We start from the raw sequence: 12,978 nt of genomic DNA on the forward strand, positions 1-12,978 counted from the left end.
CTGGGGACAGCCCGGCCCCAGAAGGGAGGTCAGCTCTCGACGCCTGGAGGGACCCTGTCACGTCGGATTTGGTTCAACACTAGGAACATCAGCATCTTTTGACATAAAGAAATAAATGCAATTCTGCCCCGAGCGACAGCAGAAATCTTTTGGAGGCGTGAGCCTGCCGGCGCTGCCACATCGCGACACTTCCTGAAGAGGATGCTCCGCACCCGGGCTGCTCCCGCCCGGGGAACCACGGGTCGGGGCTAGAGACAGAAATACCACCGTGGCTTGGCTGTTTGCTTTACAAATCAGCACTTCTTTCCCTTTCCAGGACACACTGACTGGGAAGTTATCTTAAGTGACATTTCGCTGACCTCCCATAGCTGTTAATGCGCCTGCGATCTCCTAAGGCTGGGCTATAGATTCAGAGCCGGTGACTTTGAAGGGAGCCTCGCCTCGAGAGAAAATGTGAGCCCCAGGAGCCCACAGCAGACTGCGTGTTCTGGGCAGTCAGGCGATCCGAGCAGCTCTTTAAAGCTGCACCAGACACCGCTTTGAACAGAGCTCGTGTCCGGTCGGATACCTGCATCTCAGGCTCCGGGGACAAGTCTTGCAGGTCCCACAGAAAGAAGCTCCGGGGAGGTCGGGGTGAGGGGAGGAGGTTGCTCGACATGCGGCACGATGAATAGCGGAATAATGGTGCAAGCACACAGAGCGCACTCTGACTTAACTTCTGGCCACCTGTCCAACAACCCACGCGTTTGGGAATAAAACACGCTCCCTTTTCATTAAGAGTACAAAAATCAAAGTATATTCCTGACTCCCCTGATTCAATCAGACCACCATGTAAACAGGGGAAAGGACAGAACGCTACCCGCCACATCTGTTGTCAAGATTTTGCTCCCTGAATGCATCGCGTTGGGTCTTCACGACTGCAAAACTAAGCACAGCAGAAAGCTGAGGCCCGTCCTTCGGGAGCCATGGCTCGCAGCCGCCCAGCCACAGACCGCCGGCAAACAGCTTCCCTGTCCGAGCTCCCACCGCCCCAGCTCCGCGGGGAGATCGCCCCCGCTGAGGCCGGGCCGAGCAAGCCGAGCTGAGCCGAGCCGAAGAGGGCACCGGCCGGACAGCGCTCAGCAGAGCCGAAACTTGCTTGCTGGAGCAAGGCTGGGAAGAGGAAACTCGGCGCGCTCCATTACCGCTCCAGTTCCTGACCCGCTTGGGCATGTACGGCAGTTCAGGGCTGGTTGCCAGCCGAGATTTCTGTGCATACAATGTAAAACATTTCAGGACAAACAGCCTGAAAGAGCATTGACTTTGCTCTAGAACTGGCTACAGCTCACCCAGTAAAAGACGTGATTACAAACCGGGATTTCGGTCTAATTCAGAAGGACCTGGGCAGGCAGGGCTCCTGGGTAATGGGCTGAAATCCACAGGGTTCCTTTATTGATGATTACTAGGATTTCAGTCTTTTTTTCATTAAACGTTTGATGAACATAAAAAAGAAAAATTGCAAATTCTGTGTCATTTATGCCCTCATTTACCTAATGATATTGCTCCCCGGAGATACAGACAGCTCGCGTTTCATCAAGTGAAAGAGATTACGTCTAAAAAACTTGTTTCTCTGCTCCAAAAACAGCACTGAGCCCTACCCGGCGGGGACGGATGGTCATCAATTAATGAAGTTTTGAGCAGAAACATTTCCAGCGCCCGCAGCCGGCCCTGGAGCCGAGCCTGCAGGGAGGCACAGTCACGGGCGTAAGAGAGGGCGTGGGCTTACCTCAATCACGGTCTCTTCACCGTGAGCCTGAGAAAAGTCCCAGGAGCGGCTCGCCACAGAGTAATGTGCAAAAACCTACCTGTCCTTACTCCGTATTTCAGTGTGTCCCGACAATCCACCAGAATCTGCTCCAGGGACTCAGGGTTGTCCGAAAGCTCCAGGTTGAAGCCCTCCATGCCCTCCAGGAGCTGGTGTGGGTGGTGGAAGTCCAGAACTTTGGTGGATCTGTCAAAAGTCTTCCTCACGTAGTTGAGGAGGATGTCCACAACCTCCAGCAAGAACTGCATGGTCTGCTCCTCACCATTCTTGGAGGGCAACAAATCTGTGGGCAAACCAGCTGTCAGCGTTTGCTTTGGGAGAGAGAAGTAGAGATGAACCAGCCTCGGCGGCTCGCAGCGCTCCAAGGACCTGGGAGCCCCGGCCCCAGCGCTGCCTGGTTGCAGCCGGGCAGCCTCCCGGTCTCTCTCGCCCCGTGGGGAAGGGCGAGCCTAGGTCGCCCACGACAACAGCAGAGGTACCTCCAAGGCACCCCGGCCCAAGAGCACGCCCTGCAACGCTAAGGCTTTGTGGTGCGAGGCGCTCGCCTCCGGAGGGCAAAAAGCACCCTAAATCCGCACCTGTCCTTACCCTGCAACGTCCCCACCTCCGCCCCGTAAAGGGATTGCTTTCCCTTTCCCACTCTCCTCGCAATGGCCCCGTACCGGCAGTCACAGGCTGCTTCATTACCATTTTACTAAGGAGCATAAAAACAGAATTACTCTCCTCCCGGATGCTAGATCTGGAGAAACCCCTGGAACCACTGAAGCTGAGCTGCAGATGATCAGCCCAAAGTAGCAAAACTGCATTTCAGGCAGCTTGCATACATCACCAGTGCAGCTCCCAAAAAACACAGACACGGAGCTTCCTTCAAAAACAGCCAAGGAAAAGCATGTTCCGAACGTGGCTGCCCTTCCAGGGGAGATGAGGACAAGACTACTAAGGGACATGCCTGAGCTGGAGCAAGGAGAAACTGTAAAGTGTTTACCTCTGGCATACAGATTGGAAAAGTCTGTCTCGGTGCGCCGGAACCTGGATTCTTTCTCACTGTTCTCGCATGCCAGCAGGCTCTTGGAGGACTGCTTTTCCTTCAAAGAGCTGACGATCCGGCTCTTGTCTTCCAGGCTGTTGGTCCTTTGCAGGAACCCTACATTATTATTGCAAGGTGCACAGGTCAGAGTTTTCTCACTTCCCAACATGTTTAGAAATATCTAAAGCAGCTCTCTAGACAACAGTTTACAGCGGTGTTGGCTCTAGATCTGACTAATGAGGTCAGGAATAAGGGTATTTATGGGGATTATTTGCCTCCAGGAGGGAGAGTTCAAAATGCCATCAACTGCAAAAACGCAGCCATGCAAAAAACAAAATTTTGTCATTTAGTGCAGTGGTAAATTCTTATTAAGTCGATCAGACAGATTCCACTTCAGTAATCAGCCACTGGAAGAGAGTTCAGGATGAGTCAATGCTATTTCAGCCTGCAGGCGAAGTTTATGGACCTAGCAGACAGGGGCAATGATGTATGATTAAAATCAGGGCCATTTTCAGTTCTCCTCGTGGTGCTCTCACGCACAAAAGGCATGAGAACAAGCAGCCATTCTGGAGCAGCCGTCCTGAGAGTGCTAGAGCTCTGAGGATACCAGTAGCACTCATATAACCCCACCTTCCTATTATCAGTAAGTACTGATGCGGATTTTCCACCTGAAAAGATGCTTTGATGCTAACAGTAATCATCCCCGGAGGTTTTAAGAGCTCCGCTCTCACTGGAAACGCATCTTTGGCGCCCAGAACCCGAACACAACTGCCGCTGTTATATGCCACGGCATAATAAACCCACTCACCCCAAGAATTATGGGGGCGGGAGCCACGCAATGTCCGCGGCGAGTAATGAGATCTGTCTACTTTAACAAGGCAGGGAGAACAATTAATTTTCTGGATTTGATCAATTAAATATATGATGCCCACTAAAACACACATAGTGTCGAGCTTTTCGTCACTAAGGAAAGTATTGGATTTTGACCTTCCAGGTTGCAGCGAGTGCGCCTGTACGTTTGGAAGAGGCACTACGGTGGAGCCGGTCTCCTTTATTCTTTCTTTTCTTTTAAAACAAGCAACAATCGAAACCGAGGCTCGTCGCGACTGGGATATCCGCCAGAGAGGAGGTCTCAGCAGGGAGGAAAGCAGAGTCCTGAGCTCCTCCACCCACGTCCCCCGACGCCGCTTCTCCTCAGCGCCCTCCGCTTTCCGGCCATGTGTCCCTGCTCTCAGGAGCTGAGACGGCGGACCCAGACTGTGGGCACCTCCCATCGGGCGCCCACCGCCGGCCCATACGGGACCCCTGCATCTTGGACAGGCATAGGGGCCGAACCTAGGGGCAGAAAAGGGAGCGACAGGGAGCTGCTGGGCCAATTGCTCCCGGTACCTGTGCCTCGGACCCTGCTGCCAGCCAGGCAGTCACGAAAGAGCTGAAAACATCGAAAACAGAGCACTCGGCTGGCAGGCCCTTCTGCATCAGTCGGGCACCCACACGAGCCTCCAGGAAGGTCGCTGACAGGTAAGTTTGTCAGAGCCATATCTTCAGTGAATACCTGACGTTTCGCCTTTTAATTCTGGTCTTCTACTGATTAGTCTTTTTCCGTGATGCTTTCACGAATGAGACAAAGACTATTTAAGGGAAACTCTCTTCGTGCATAAATTAAGAGTAGTTGTCCATATATATATATATGTCTGTAATATTTAGTTGTTACTGCTTCTAATGGCTCCTGCAACAGCTAGCGCTATTTGCCTGCTCATGAGGAGGAGCAGCTGATATCGAAGCAGGTGCAGTCTGAACTGAATTATGGATCCTCTTTGACCAGATCCTGGGGCTTCATTTCGCTTTTTTTTTAGACCCCACTCATCTTTTTTTCATGCTCTCAGTAGCGATGCTCAAGTGGAACGAGTTCCGTGACAAGAGACGTCTGCAGGAACAGCGGCGCTCCGCTTGCCTCGAAAGCCGTGCTCCTCGTACAACTCCCCTGCGTGTGCGTTCCTCGGAGGCTGGGAAAGGAGGGAGCACCGCTTCAGTAACAGAGAAAGGCTGTTCAACTCTCACGGGGCCCAGGGAGGCCGTGGTTTCGCTGAAGGGTCTGAGCCAAGTAGACGCTGCGGGCAGGGAGCTCAGTCCTTGCCCGAAGGAGTCTGCGGCTGCTGTTCCCCGCAGAGGCTCCCGGACCCGCAGCGTCCCGAAGCCGGCGGGGATCAGCTGGAGCCGCACGGGGCCTGCCAGCCCGCGCCTCGTGGGGCCGCGCTGCGCCGGCTCGAGGGCAGGGAGTAAAGGACGAAGGAAGCCTGAAGGCAGGATCGCGCTGTCGGTCGACATCAGTCCATCCGTGTCGCTCGCTCAAGTCCCCCGGCCACGGCAGTGTCTCGTGAACCGGGAGCCTCGGTATAAGGGGAGCCCGGGGGGCAGGGACAGCCCCCGCTCTGAAGCCGCCGGACCATCTTATTTGCCGAGCTCACACGAGGATGGTGTGGGATGCTCCCCAGCACCGTCCCGGTCTGCAGAGAAGCGAAACAGCCGGCCCTTGAAGGCTCCTTCCACTCCCGGGTAAAAGCGTATGACTGTAGCCGACCTTTCATCCTGATCCTACTTGAAAAGCAAGGGTAGTGTAGGAAAATTCCAGCATGTAGCAGAGTACGAAATAATGTCCGCGCTGCTTCTCCTGGAGGAGCGGAGAGCGCAACCTTTCTCAGCAGCAGGTCCGTCCCGCAGATGCATTTTCATCGGTTCACCTTAAGAGTTTTTAAAAGCCGAGTGACACCAGCCTGGCGAGGGAGTACCTCGGTGCGCAACGTGACCACAAATGCAGTGTGACTTCACATCAGGCCTCGCACAAGGCAGCTGTGTGAGCCCCCCTCGGCCTGGACACATCTTCCGAGGCGGGGACAGACCTGTCGGGGGTGCACGTCGGCTGCAGGAGATCTTGGTCCCCCACCGCGGTCGGGGTGTTTTAGCACCACCTATGTAAATTATGCTTGGCAGCATAAATTACAGGGACGCCGGAGACGAGCCCAGTTTCTAACACAGATGGCTGCTTTGGAAGTCCCACTCTCCAGCGTGGCTCACTGGGCTTGGAATCATCAGCTGTTTGGCCGAGGCCTAACAGGAGACGCACTGGAGCAATTTTACTATGTTGAGCACTTCCTCTGATGACAGGCAAATGTTAGCAGGATCAGTCCCAGCAATAACAATTGCCAGGGTAGGAGAGTAGCATGCAAATCCAGATAAGAAGAAAATCTGCCCATATTTTGCCCACTGTGACAGTTCATTCATTATACCGCTTTAAAATAGGATTTTGGGGGTTTTTTTTTTTGGTGTTCTGGGGTTTTTTAAGTGGATATGTGCAGAGAGGAAGAGTCGGGGGGGGGAAGAAGGGGTCGGGAGGGGTGGGGGTAGTGGCAGCGTCAGTGCTCTTTTCAGGCTGTGGCTTTCAAGGAGAAAAGGGGAAAAAAAAGCTAATCCTTAAATAGCTCAGTTATTTAAAAGAAGAAATGGCATATGTCTTGGATACGTCATTATTAAAAATGTCAAACACATAATATACAACCCAGACGAAAGAACTAACTCATTGTTCGAGACCTGCCTTTTCCCTGAGGTCAACCCTTATTTAAAGTTTGCATTCAAAATTAATCGATTTCAGTGTGATACAGAAGGAACAATTCCAAGGCACCTTTGTGACTATACAATATTTAGGGTCCGGAATGATATCTTGTGAAAGGTAAGGACAAGGAGATATCATCTGCAATAATCAAACGTCAACTCATTTAGCATGTTTAATTAGGATTCTTGGCAACCTTAATGCTTCACTGTTTACCATAGGCAACCTTCCCTGTATGTCTTTGTGAAGGTGTTCGATTCAAATGGGAGGGCTCATACAAACATAAACAGTGGTAGTGATCAAATCTGAGTATTCCAAAACGGCGTCACTCACTATATTTTTCATGTAAAACAGAAAAGAGCCTGTCGAGGAAAACTGAGCACCAAACCACAACCAAAAATACAGCTTGTCTTGAACTCCCTTCACAAAGCCTTCACTACGTTCTCTTATGCCCTTCTCAAATCCAAAATGGTGGGATATTGAATTTGCAAGTGTATTTGATCTCAAAGAGAGAAGCTGCGCTGTCCCTCTCTAACCCCCGTAGTCTAGCAACATGGAGCAAGCCTAATGTGCGTTACTTTATCAGTTCTGCTTGCCGGGCTAAATTAAAATTATGGTGAAAATGCCCGTCGCTCCAGCCACTGAGAGGACTGGTAGGGAAATGGTCCATTAAACCCAGATCAGGAGCTATTTATAGAACTAAGTGACTACTCGTTAATGTCGCCAGCGGCTACCAGTGAAATCTCTCACTGACATGGGGCTAAACATTTGCACCCTGATTCTTTTCCGATTCGAGCTTCCAGGTCACAAAACGTTTAATGAATGAACTTCGACTCGAGCAAGCAGGGAAAGAGGTTAAATGTTCCTTTGCATCAAAAAAAAAAAGATTCTTTTCTCCCACGACATATTTCCCATCCCCAAAAAAGAGACAGAGGGGGGAAAGGGAAAAGAACTTCTGTGCGTAAGGGGTATGGGCTAAACGGAATTATTCTTCCATCAGAATATGAAGATTTGACTGTTAGCCTCTGAAAGAGAAGGCGCTACTGAGATATCAAAAGAAGGAAGACAGCTTGTTATCTGCAAATGAATCTCTTGCTATAACGTTGCGATCTGATTGTGCATTTGTTTCCCTTCTGCATTTCATGTGCCTGCGCGCTGACTGGCTGCCAGCGCTATCTTACCAGCACAGCAAGCTGACGAATTGCTCTTTAATAAGGCTCTCGTTAATCTTTTTTCCCCAGGAGATCCGTATTTTCTAGTCAGATAAGGTTGAAAAATTTCAGACAGTGAAAGGCGGCGAACCGGCCCCCTGCCCCCCGCCTTTCCTCCCTGCCGGCCACCCCGATGGGTCCTGCACTTTGTCTCCCCGGAACGCCCGGAGGCTGCACCCCCTCGCGTGTGGCAGGAGGGGCAGCGGGGCCGGGGCCGTCCCTCCCCCGGCGGACAAACCCCGGGCAGCGCCAGCGCAGGGCAGGGACAGCGGGGCCGGGGCCGCCCTGCGCCGGCAGGGGGCGCCCGAGGCAGGGCCGGCAGGGGGCGCTCGGCCCGCGCTGCCCCCGCCGGGGCTCACGCGTGGGTGCGCGGGGTTCGGACGGGGGTCACACTTACCGCATATCTTCAGCCCGATCTTCCTGGTGCACCCGTGAGCCACGCCGCACCACGAGTCGTAAGCTGGAAGAGAGAGCAGAGTTGTTCCCCTGGGGCGGCGGAGTAGTCAGACCCCCGCGCCCCACCCCGGTCCCCCGCACAGCTGCATCGCCGAAACGGCTGAGTCCGAGCCCGGCGGCGCTGGGCAGCTGAGCTCGGATGACAACGAGGTGACATGCTGGCCTGCCCAGAGGAGAGGAGAAGGCACACGGGACCCGACATCTCATCATTTATTGGCGGGGCTCCAGGGAAGTAGCAGCTTAAAATAAAGTGGCGTGAAATGGGGTCACAAAAGAGTTCAGAATTTAATTGGGTGAAAAATAGTATTTGACTAGATGATTGGACTCGCATCATTGAGCCTCGGACGGACTGACGGGCCGCCGCCGGCCCTACTAGGACGGCACCCCCAGAAGTGGCAGGCTGCTTCTCAGCCCCTCGAGCTCAGCTCCCACACGCCCTGGTCGGCCCCAACTGAGCCCACGGGAAACAGGCGACGAAGCCCAGGACGGAGCCTGGGCGTGCGCCAGCCGCGGCCCCGGGCACTGCCGAGCCTCTCCCATCCATCGCCCGCGGCTGGGGCAGCCACCAAGTCCGGCAGCGATGGACCCCAGAGGGCGACCGGGGGCTGTGGGGGACTGACCTGGCGTTGGGGCGTGAGGGGAGAAGGTTTCAGAGGAGCCAGGACGGGGACGACTCACCCGAGCACGGAGGGCAGTGGCCCGACTCTCAGGACGGGGAAGCGAGGGAAGCGCCCCGGCGCTCCCGAGCGGGCGGAGGAGCCCGCCGGGCAGGGGCGCTGCGAGGGCCCGGGGCGGGGAGCCCGTGAGGGCAGGGCGAGGTGCTGCTGCCAGCGGTTATCTTAGTTTTAGCCGTGTTGCCAATTAATACGATTTCTGCGTGTCACCTCAGCAGCAGTGCCTGCCACGCGGCCCTGAAACAAGACCCGGTGCTGCCATTCGCCCCCTCCCCCGTTTTTTCCAGTTTCAAAACAATGACAATAATTACTCCGATGCTTGTGCCTCGTAGCTCTTTCAGGGTAAAAGCTATCACCCGCTCTGCTGCCAGCCTTTCATTTCTTACTGCTGCCCGTTGCCCGCTCTTTGTCTCTGATGCTTTATAGCATCGAAGCTTTTTTTTTTTTTTTTCTGTAGGCGACGGTGTGAACTGACTGGCAGGGTTATAAACTGATTCTCTATCCACCTGCAGCAGCCTTTGCTTCCCACTCACACCTCAATAACTCAAGGCGAATTCAGAGCAATTAGGAATATAACGCTTTGAAAAGCAGCAATTAGCATCCAAATTTCGCTTGATTACAGGCTTCAGCAGTAGGCTGAAAAGAAGCAGTAGCATTAGCATTTATAAAATGTAGCGGGGAGACACTCGCTTTAATACCCTGGTGTAACTTCGCCCTTTAACGGATTGGTTTTCCCCATACCCCTTCCAACATCCCAATTTTTTTGTCCATCTGGGAGGTCAGTTTATTGTCTATATCTCTCAAACGTGGCTGTAAGATAAAGACAACGTTGGCCAGTAAGGTGGGCTTTTCCTCACAGCATTTTATTCGCCACGGACCGACCTCTCCTGTTCCCACTATGAAGATGGTTTCTTTGTGTAGAGCACTTTCCGCACCTTGCTAAATGGCGCGGAACAGGGCTTCACAGATGTATCATTTCGTTTCGAGATCGGTCTTTCTGAGCCTGAACGAAAAAAGCCTCCAAAACACTTAAAAACGAGGAAAATATTAAAACCTACTTGTGGGTCGCAGATTAGGTGGGGTGGGGTCCGGAGCATCGTTGGAGGACGAGGGAGCGGAGGAAGCCATCCCTTCACAAAAGCCTCGGTCCTCGGAGCTCGTATTTCCTCGATATTCCTCTGAGAGGTGGGCAGCAAGGAATTTGCTGGAAGGAAGAACAGGCGGGTTTAGTAGTCTAGTCTCCTGGAGCACCGTACCGGAGTTCCGTCCAGAAGCCAGCGGGCGGCAGCCGCGCAGGTCCCAAGCCGGCGGCAGGACCGGCCGAGCCGGGGAAATGCCTCGACAGACTCAAGAGCGAAATCTTCCCTTCGCTAGATTCCTGAGCGCTGCCCCCCGCGCCCGAATGACAGATTCAACAGAGCATGAAGTCTGTAGCAATTATATCGGTGGCCACAGCAAGGCAGTTATATGGCTCGCATCAAATGGAGACCAACGTGCAAAGCTGACTTCGAAATCAGCAGCCCAAACGACCTACAATCCCAAACAGAGCTCGCTTCTTGGTTTTACCAAACACACGTCAGGCTAAGCATTCAGGAAAGACTGACAGATAAAACCTCGCCACCACAAAGGTGCGTTTTGCCCAGGTCCAATGACAGGCGCCACATACATGTGTATTTGCACACGCATGTTTCAGCAAACCGGGGCCAGTACGTGCTCCAGCACTAACCAGCGATCTCCCGTGCCCGTGCTCGCTTTGGCGGCGCAAATGACACGAGAGGCATTGTCTGTTTGGGAAAAGGAAGGTGTAGGACCAACCCTCGCTCCTCGCCAGATGTTCAGCTCTTTCCTGGCGGACGCGGCATTCCGATAACCAATACAGGGTCGCTGATCGAGAATTGCCGGGTCAGTGCCCAGCTCGTCTCTTTGCCCCCACGGCTACCTGCGATTTATTCTCTTCCCCTTGTAAAGAAAATGAAGGTCGCGGTAACGAAAGAATGCTTTCTTTGTTAGCGGCTTTTTTCAAATCGGTAGCTATCGAATAATTCCCACTGCTGGGTGGATCTACACCGCGCGTAAACGCAACGGGTGAACGATTTCAATGGAAAACAGGTATTTAATTTTTTTTTAAAAGACGAGAAGGAAAACAGCCATAAGCAGAAGATATTTTCTAGACAATGCCTGGAAGTGAAGTAACAGGTTAACGCTATGTCTAGGGCAGTAGCTGTATCAAAAAAACCCGTTATTCTTCTATTCATACGACAGAGACCAAAACCGATTTTGGGGGGAAGAATGCTCCAGAGGTTCCCAAAGGCTTGAAAAAAACAGGATGCTGTTTAGAGGACACTTACCGAGGGGGCGAGCGGACACTCTTATTGGCGTAGTCCAGGTTGGCAGGGCGACTCTAGCCTGGGAGCGACCCGCCGCTTATAAACTCTGCCAGAAACGACGTCGGAATACCAATCGCGCCGCGGAATTTAATGCGAGATGACCTTTTTTCCCAGAAGTGCTCGGATTTGCTTTTTTAAAAGCGTGAATCGCCGGTTGATCTGCTTCGACGCAGGCATGAGTCACAGGACTGCCGCCACCGCCTCCGCGCCGCTCCGCACGGGGGCTGGGGACCGCTGGGGCGGCCGGCTGGGGCGGGGAAGGGCGGCCCTCCGGCCCCCGCTGCTGCCGCCGGTCTGTTTCGCCCGGGGGCGGCGGGGCTGGTTCCCGCGGCGGGTGGGGCTGTCCAGCCGCGCCAGGGGCGGCACCCCAGGCAGGCGGTTCTGCCGTGCGAGACCCTTATTGAGCCCCTCGTGCGGACAGAGCCAGAGGCTTTCCCTAGACAGCACCGGCTTGACCCGAGGTCGCCAGCTGTGCTAATGGGCACCGCACATATCGGCGCGCCATTGAGGCGACGTGGCCGAACTCCCGCCCCGGGCGTCCCTACAGCCCCGGCCCACCCCTGAGCATGGTGCAGGACTCGAATGAGCCAGGCGGGGTTCGTGTGAATTGTAGCTTAGCAACACCCCCTGTCCCCCCTTCGCCGTGCCGAGAGTCTGATGTGACCCGCCGGCTCAGCCCGTGGCTCGCCCCGCTCCTCCCGCCAGAGGGTGGCAGAGGCACGGGTACCGCTGCAGGGGAACACCTGGATGCCTGTGACTTGCCCTCAGTGTTGCCATTAGATTACGATTTTATACCAGATATTCATTTGCTAAAACCAGAAACATTAAGACAAGTTTTTTGCACCCCTGACAACCCCGTGTCTTCGTTACTTCATCCCACACCCCGAATACGCTAAGCCAACATTTTGCGGTGGCGACCGCGGTGCTGTATTTCAGCACGCCACGGTAGCTACGCAGATGCCTAAACCAAACCCTTCTCAAAAAAACGTCACGTAAGGGGCTGAAAGGAATCCGCAATGAGACGAGAGGAAGGGAAACAGCCCGATGGAGCCAGAGAATTTCATTCTGTTCAGGATATCCTGGGCAGCGCAATGAGCAGCAGGGCTGTGTCCTTTCTGAAGGACTCGAGAGAAAAGCAAAAACTTACAAGCCCGTTTTGTAAAGGAAATCGTCCAACTGACAGCATTAACTAGCCAAGAAGACTGCTTTGTCGAGCACGCTTACTCTCTAGGAACTGGACGTGTAACAAAAACACCGACAGCACAAAGGCTAGTTTCAAAACATAGCTTTACATATATTAATGGCCCTAGCTGACATGACCTTTTCTCATATCCAGACTATCGTTTTAAAGCTGGTTTCAACCAATCGAGCAAAACATTCGCTCAGTGCAGAGCGTGAGAGAATAGTAATGTAACTGTAACTAATTGTCTTTATAAACGTAAACAAGTGTTTAAAAGAAGTCATGGCAGGATTGCAGTACAAAGAGTCAACGAAAGACCAAGCAAAGAACCCCTAAGCCGTCAGTCGCGACCCGGCCGGCTGTATGCCCGACACGCTTTTTCCTTCCCTTCTGGCTTTCCAGAAATGCTAGTGTCTGGAGTAAACAGACATGGTTTAACATAAGTATTTACATCCTCGTAGAATCTGAGGCCCGCGAGGAGAAGGAGCTAGACAATGAAGGCCAGCGAGCCTCCCGCGGCACGCAGCAAATCCGACTTTTTCCAGCACCTCGAGGAGCCCGGCGGCACGGCGCTCCCGCTGCACGGCGCTCAGCACCGCGGACAGCGCCCGCTGCGGCCCGGCCGCGCAGCC

At 53.6% G+C, this 12,978-nt stretch overlaps 2 protein-coding genes across 4 annotated transcripts in view; one reads left to right on the forward strand and one right to left on the reverse strand.

The window, feature by feature from the left end:
- Positions 1 to 11,407, reverse strand: part of GAD1 (glutamate decarboxylase 1) — a 33,229-nt gene extending 21,822 nt beyond the window's left edge. The window contains exons 1-5 of one of the 2 annotated variants that reach the window (XM_033064078.2): positions 11,128 to 11,407; positions 9,838 to 9,983; positions 8,047 to 8,109; positions 2,790 to 2,948; positions 1,845 to 2,087 (exon numbers count right to left, since the gene is read on the reverse strand). In XM_033064078.2, the coding sequence (XP_032919969.1) occupies positions 1,845 to 2,087; positions 2,790 to 2,948; positions 8,047 to 8,109; positions 9,838 to 9,907 (535 nt within the window). In that variant the 5' untranslated portion in view covers positions 9,908 to 9,983; positions 11,128 to 11,407. Of the gene's footprint in view, positions 1 to 1,844; positions 2,088 to 2,789; positions 2,949 to 8,046; positions 8,110 to 9,837; positions 9,984 to 10,594; positions 10,693 to 11,127 lie in introns of those variants that run through there. The other variant, XM_033064079.1, reaches the window with a different exon arrangement.
- Positions 4,271 to 5,391, forward strand: LOC116998462. 2 transcript variants are annotated; one of them, XM_033064081.2, is made up of 2 exons: positions 4,271 to 4,352; positions 4,721 to 5,391. In XM_033064081.2, the coding sequence occupies exon 2, from the start codon at positions 4,723 to 4,725 to the stop codon at positions 5,389 to 5,391; it is 669 nt and encodes a 222-aa protein (XP_032919972.1). In that variant the 5' UTR covers positions 4,271 to 4,352; positions 4,721 to 4,722. The 2 variants fall into 2 exon arrangements, with proteins under 2 accessions (XP_032919972.1, XP_032919971.1); XM_033064080.2 differs by having other exon boundaries at positions 4,273 to 4,352; positions 4,718 to 5,391.
- Positions 11,408 to 12,978: the final 1,571 nt, after the last annotated feature.

This window comes from Catharus ustulatus, chromosome 7, assembly GCF_009819885.2.
Source record: "Catharus ustulatus isolate bCatUst1 chromosome 7, bCatUst1.pri.v2, whole genome shotgun sequence".
Taxonomy (NCBI): Eukaryota; Metazoa; Chordata; class Aves; order Passeriformes; family Turdidae; genus Catharus; species Catharus ustulatus.

What these genes read in the sequence shown, in the direction of transcription:
- LOC116998462 (XM_033064081.2), top strand. Translation starts at nt 4,723, where the DNA reads ATGCTCAAGTGGAACGAGTTCCGTGACAAGAGACGTCTGCAGGAACAG.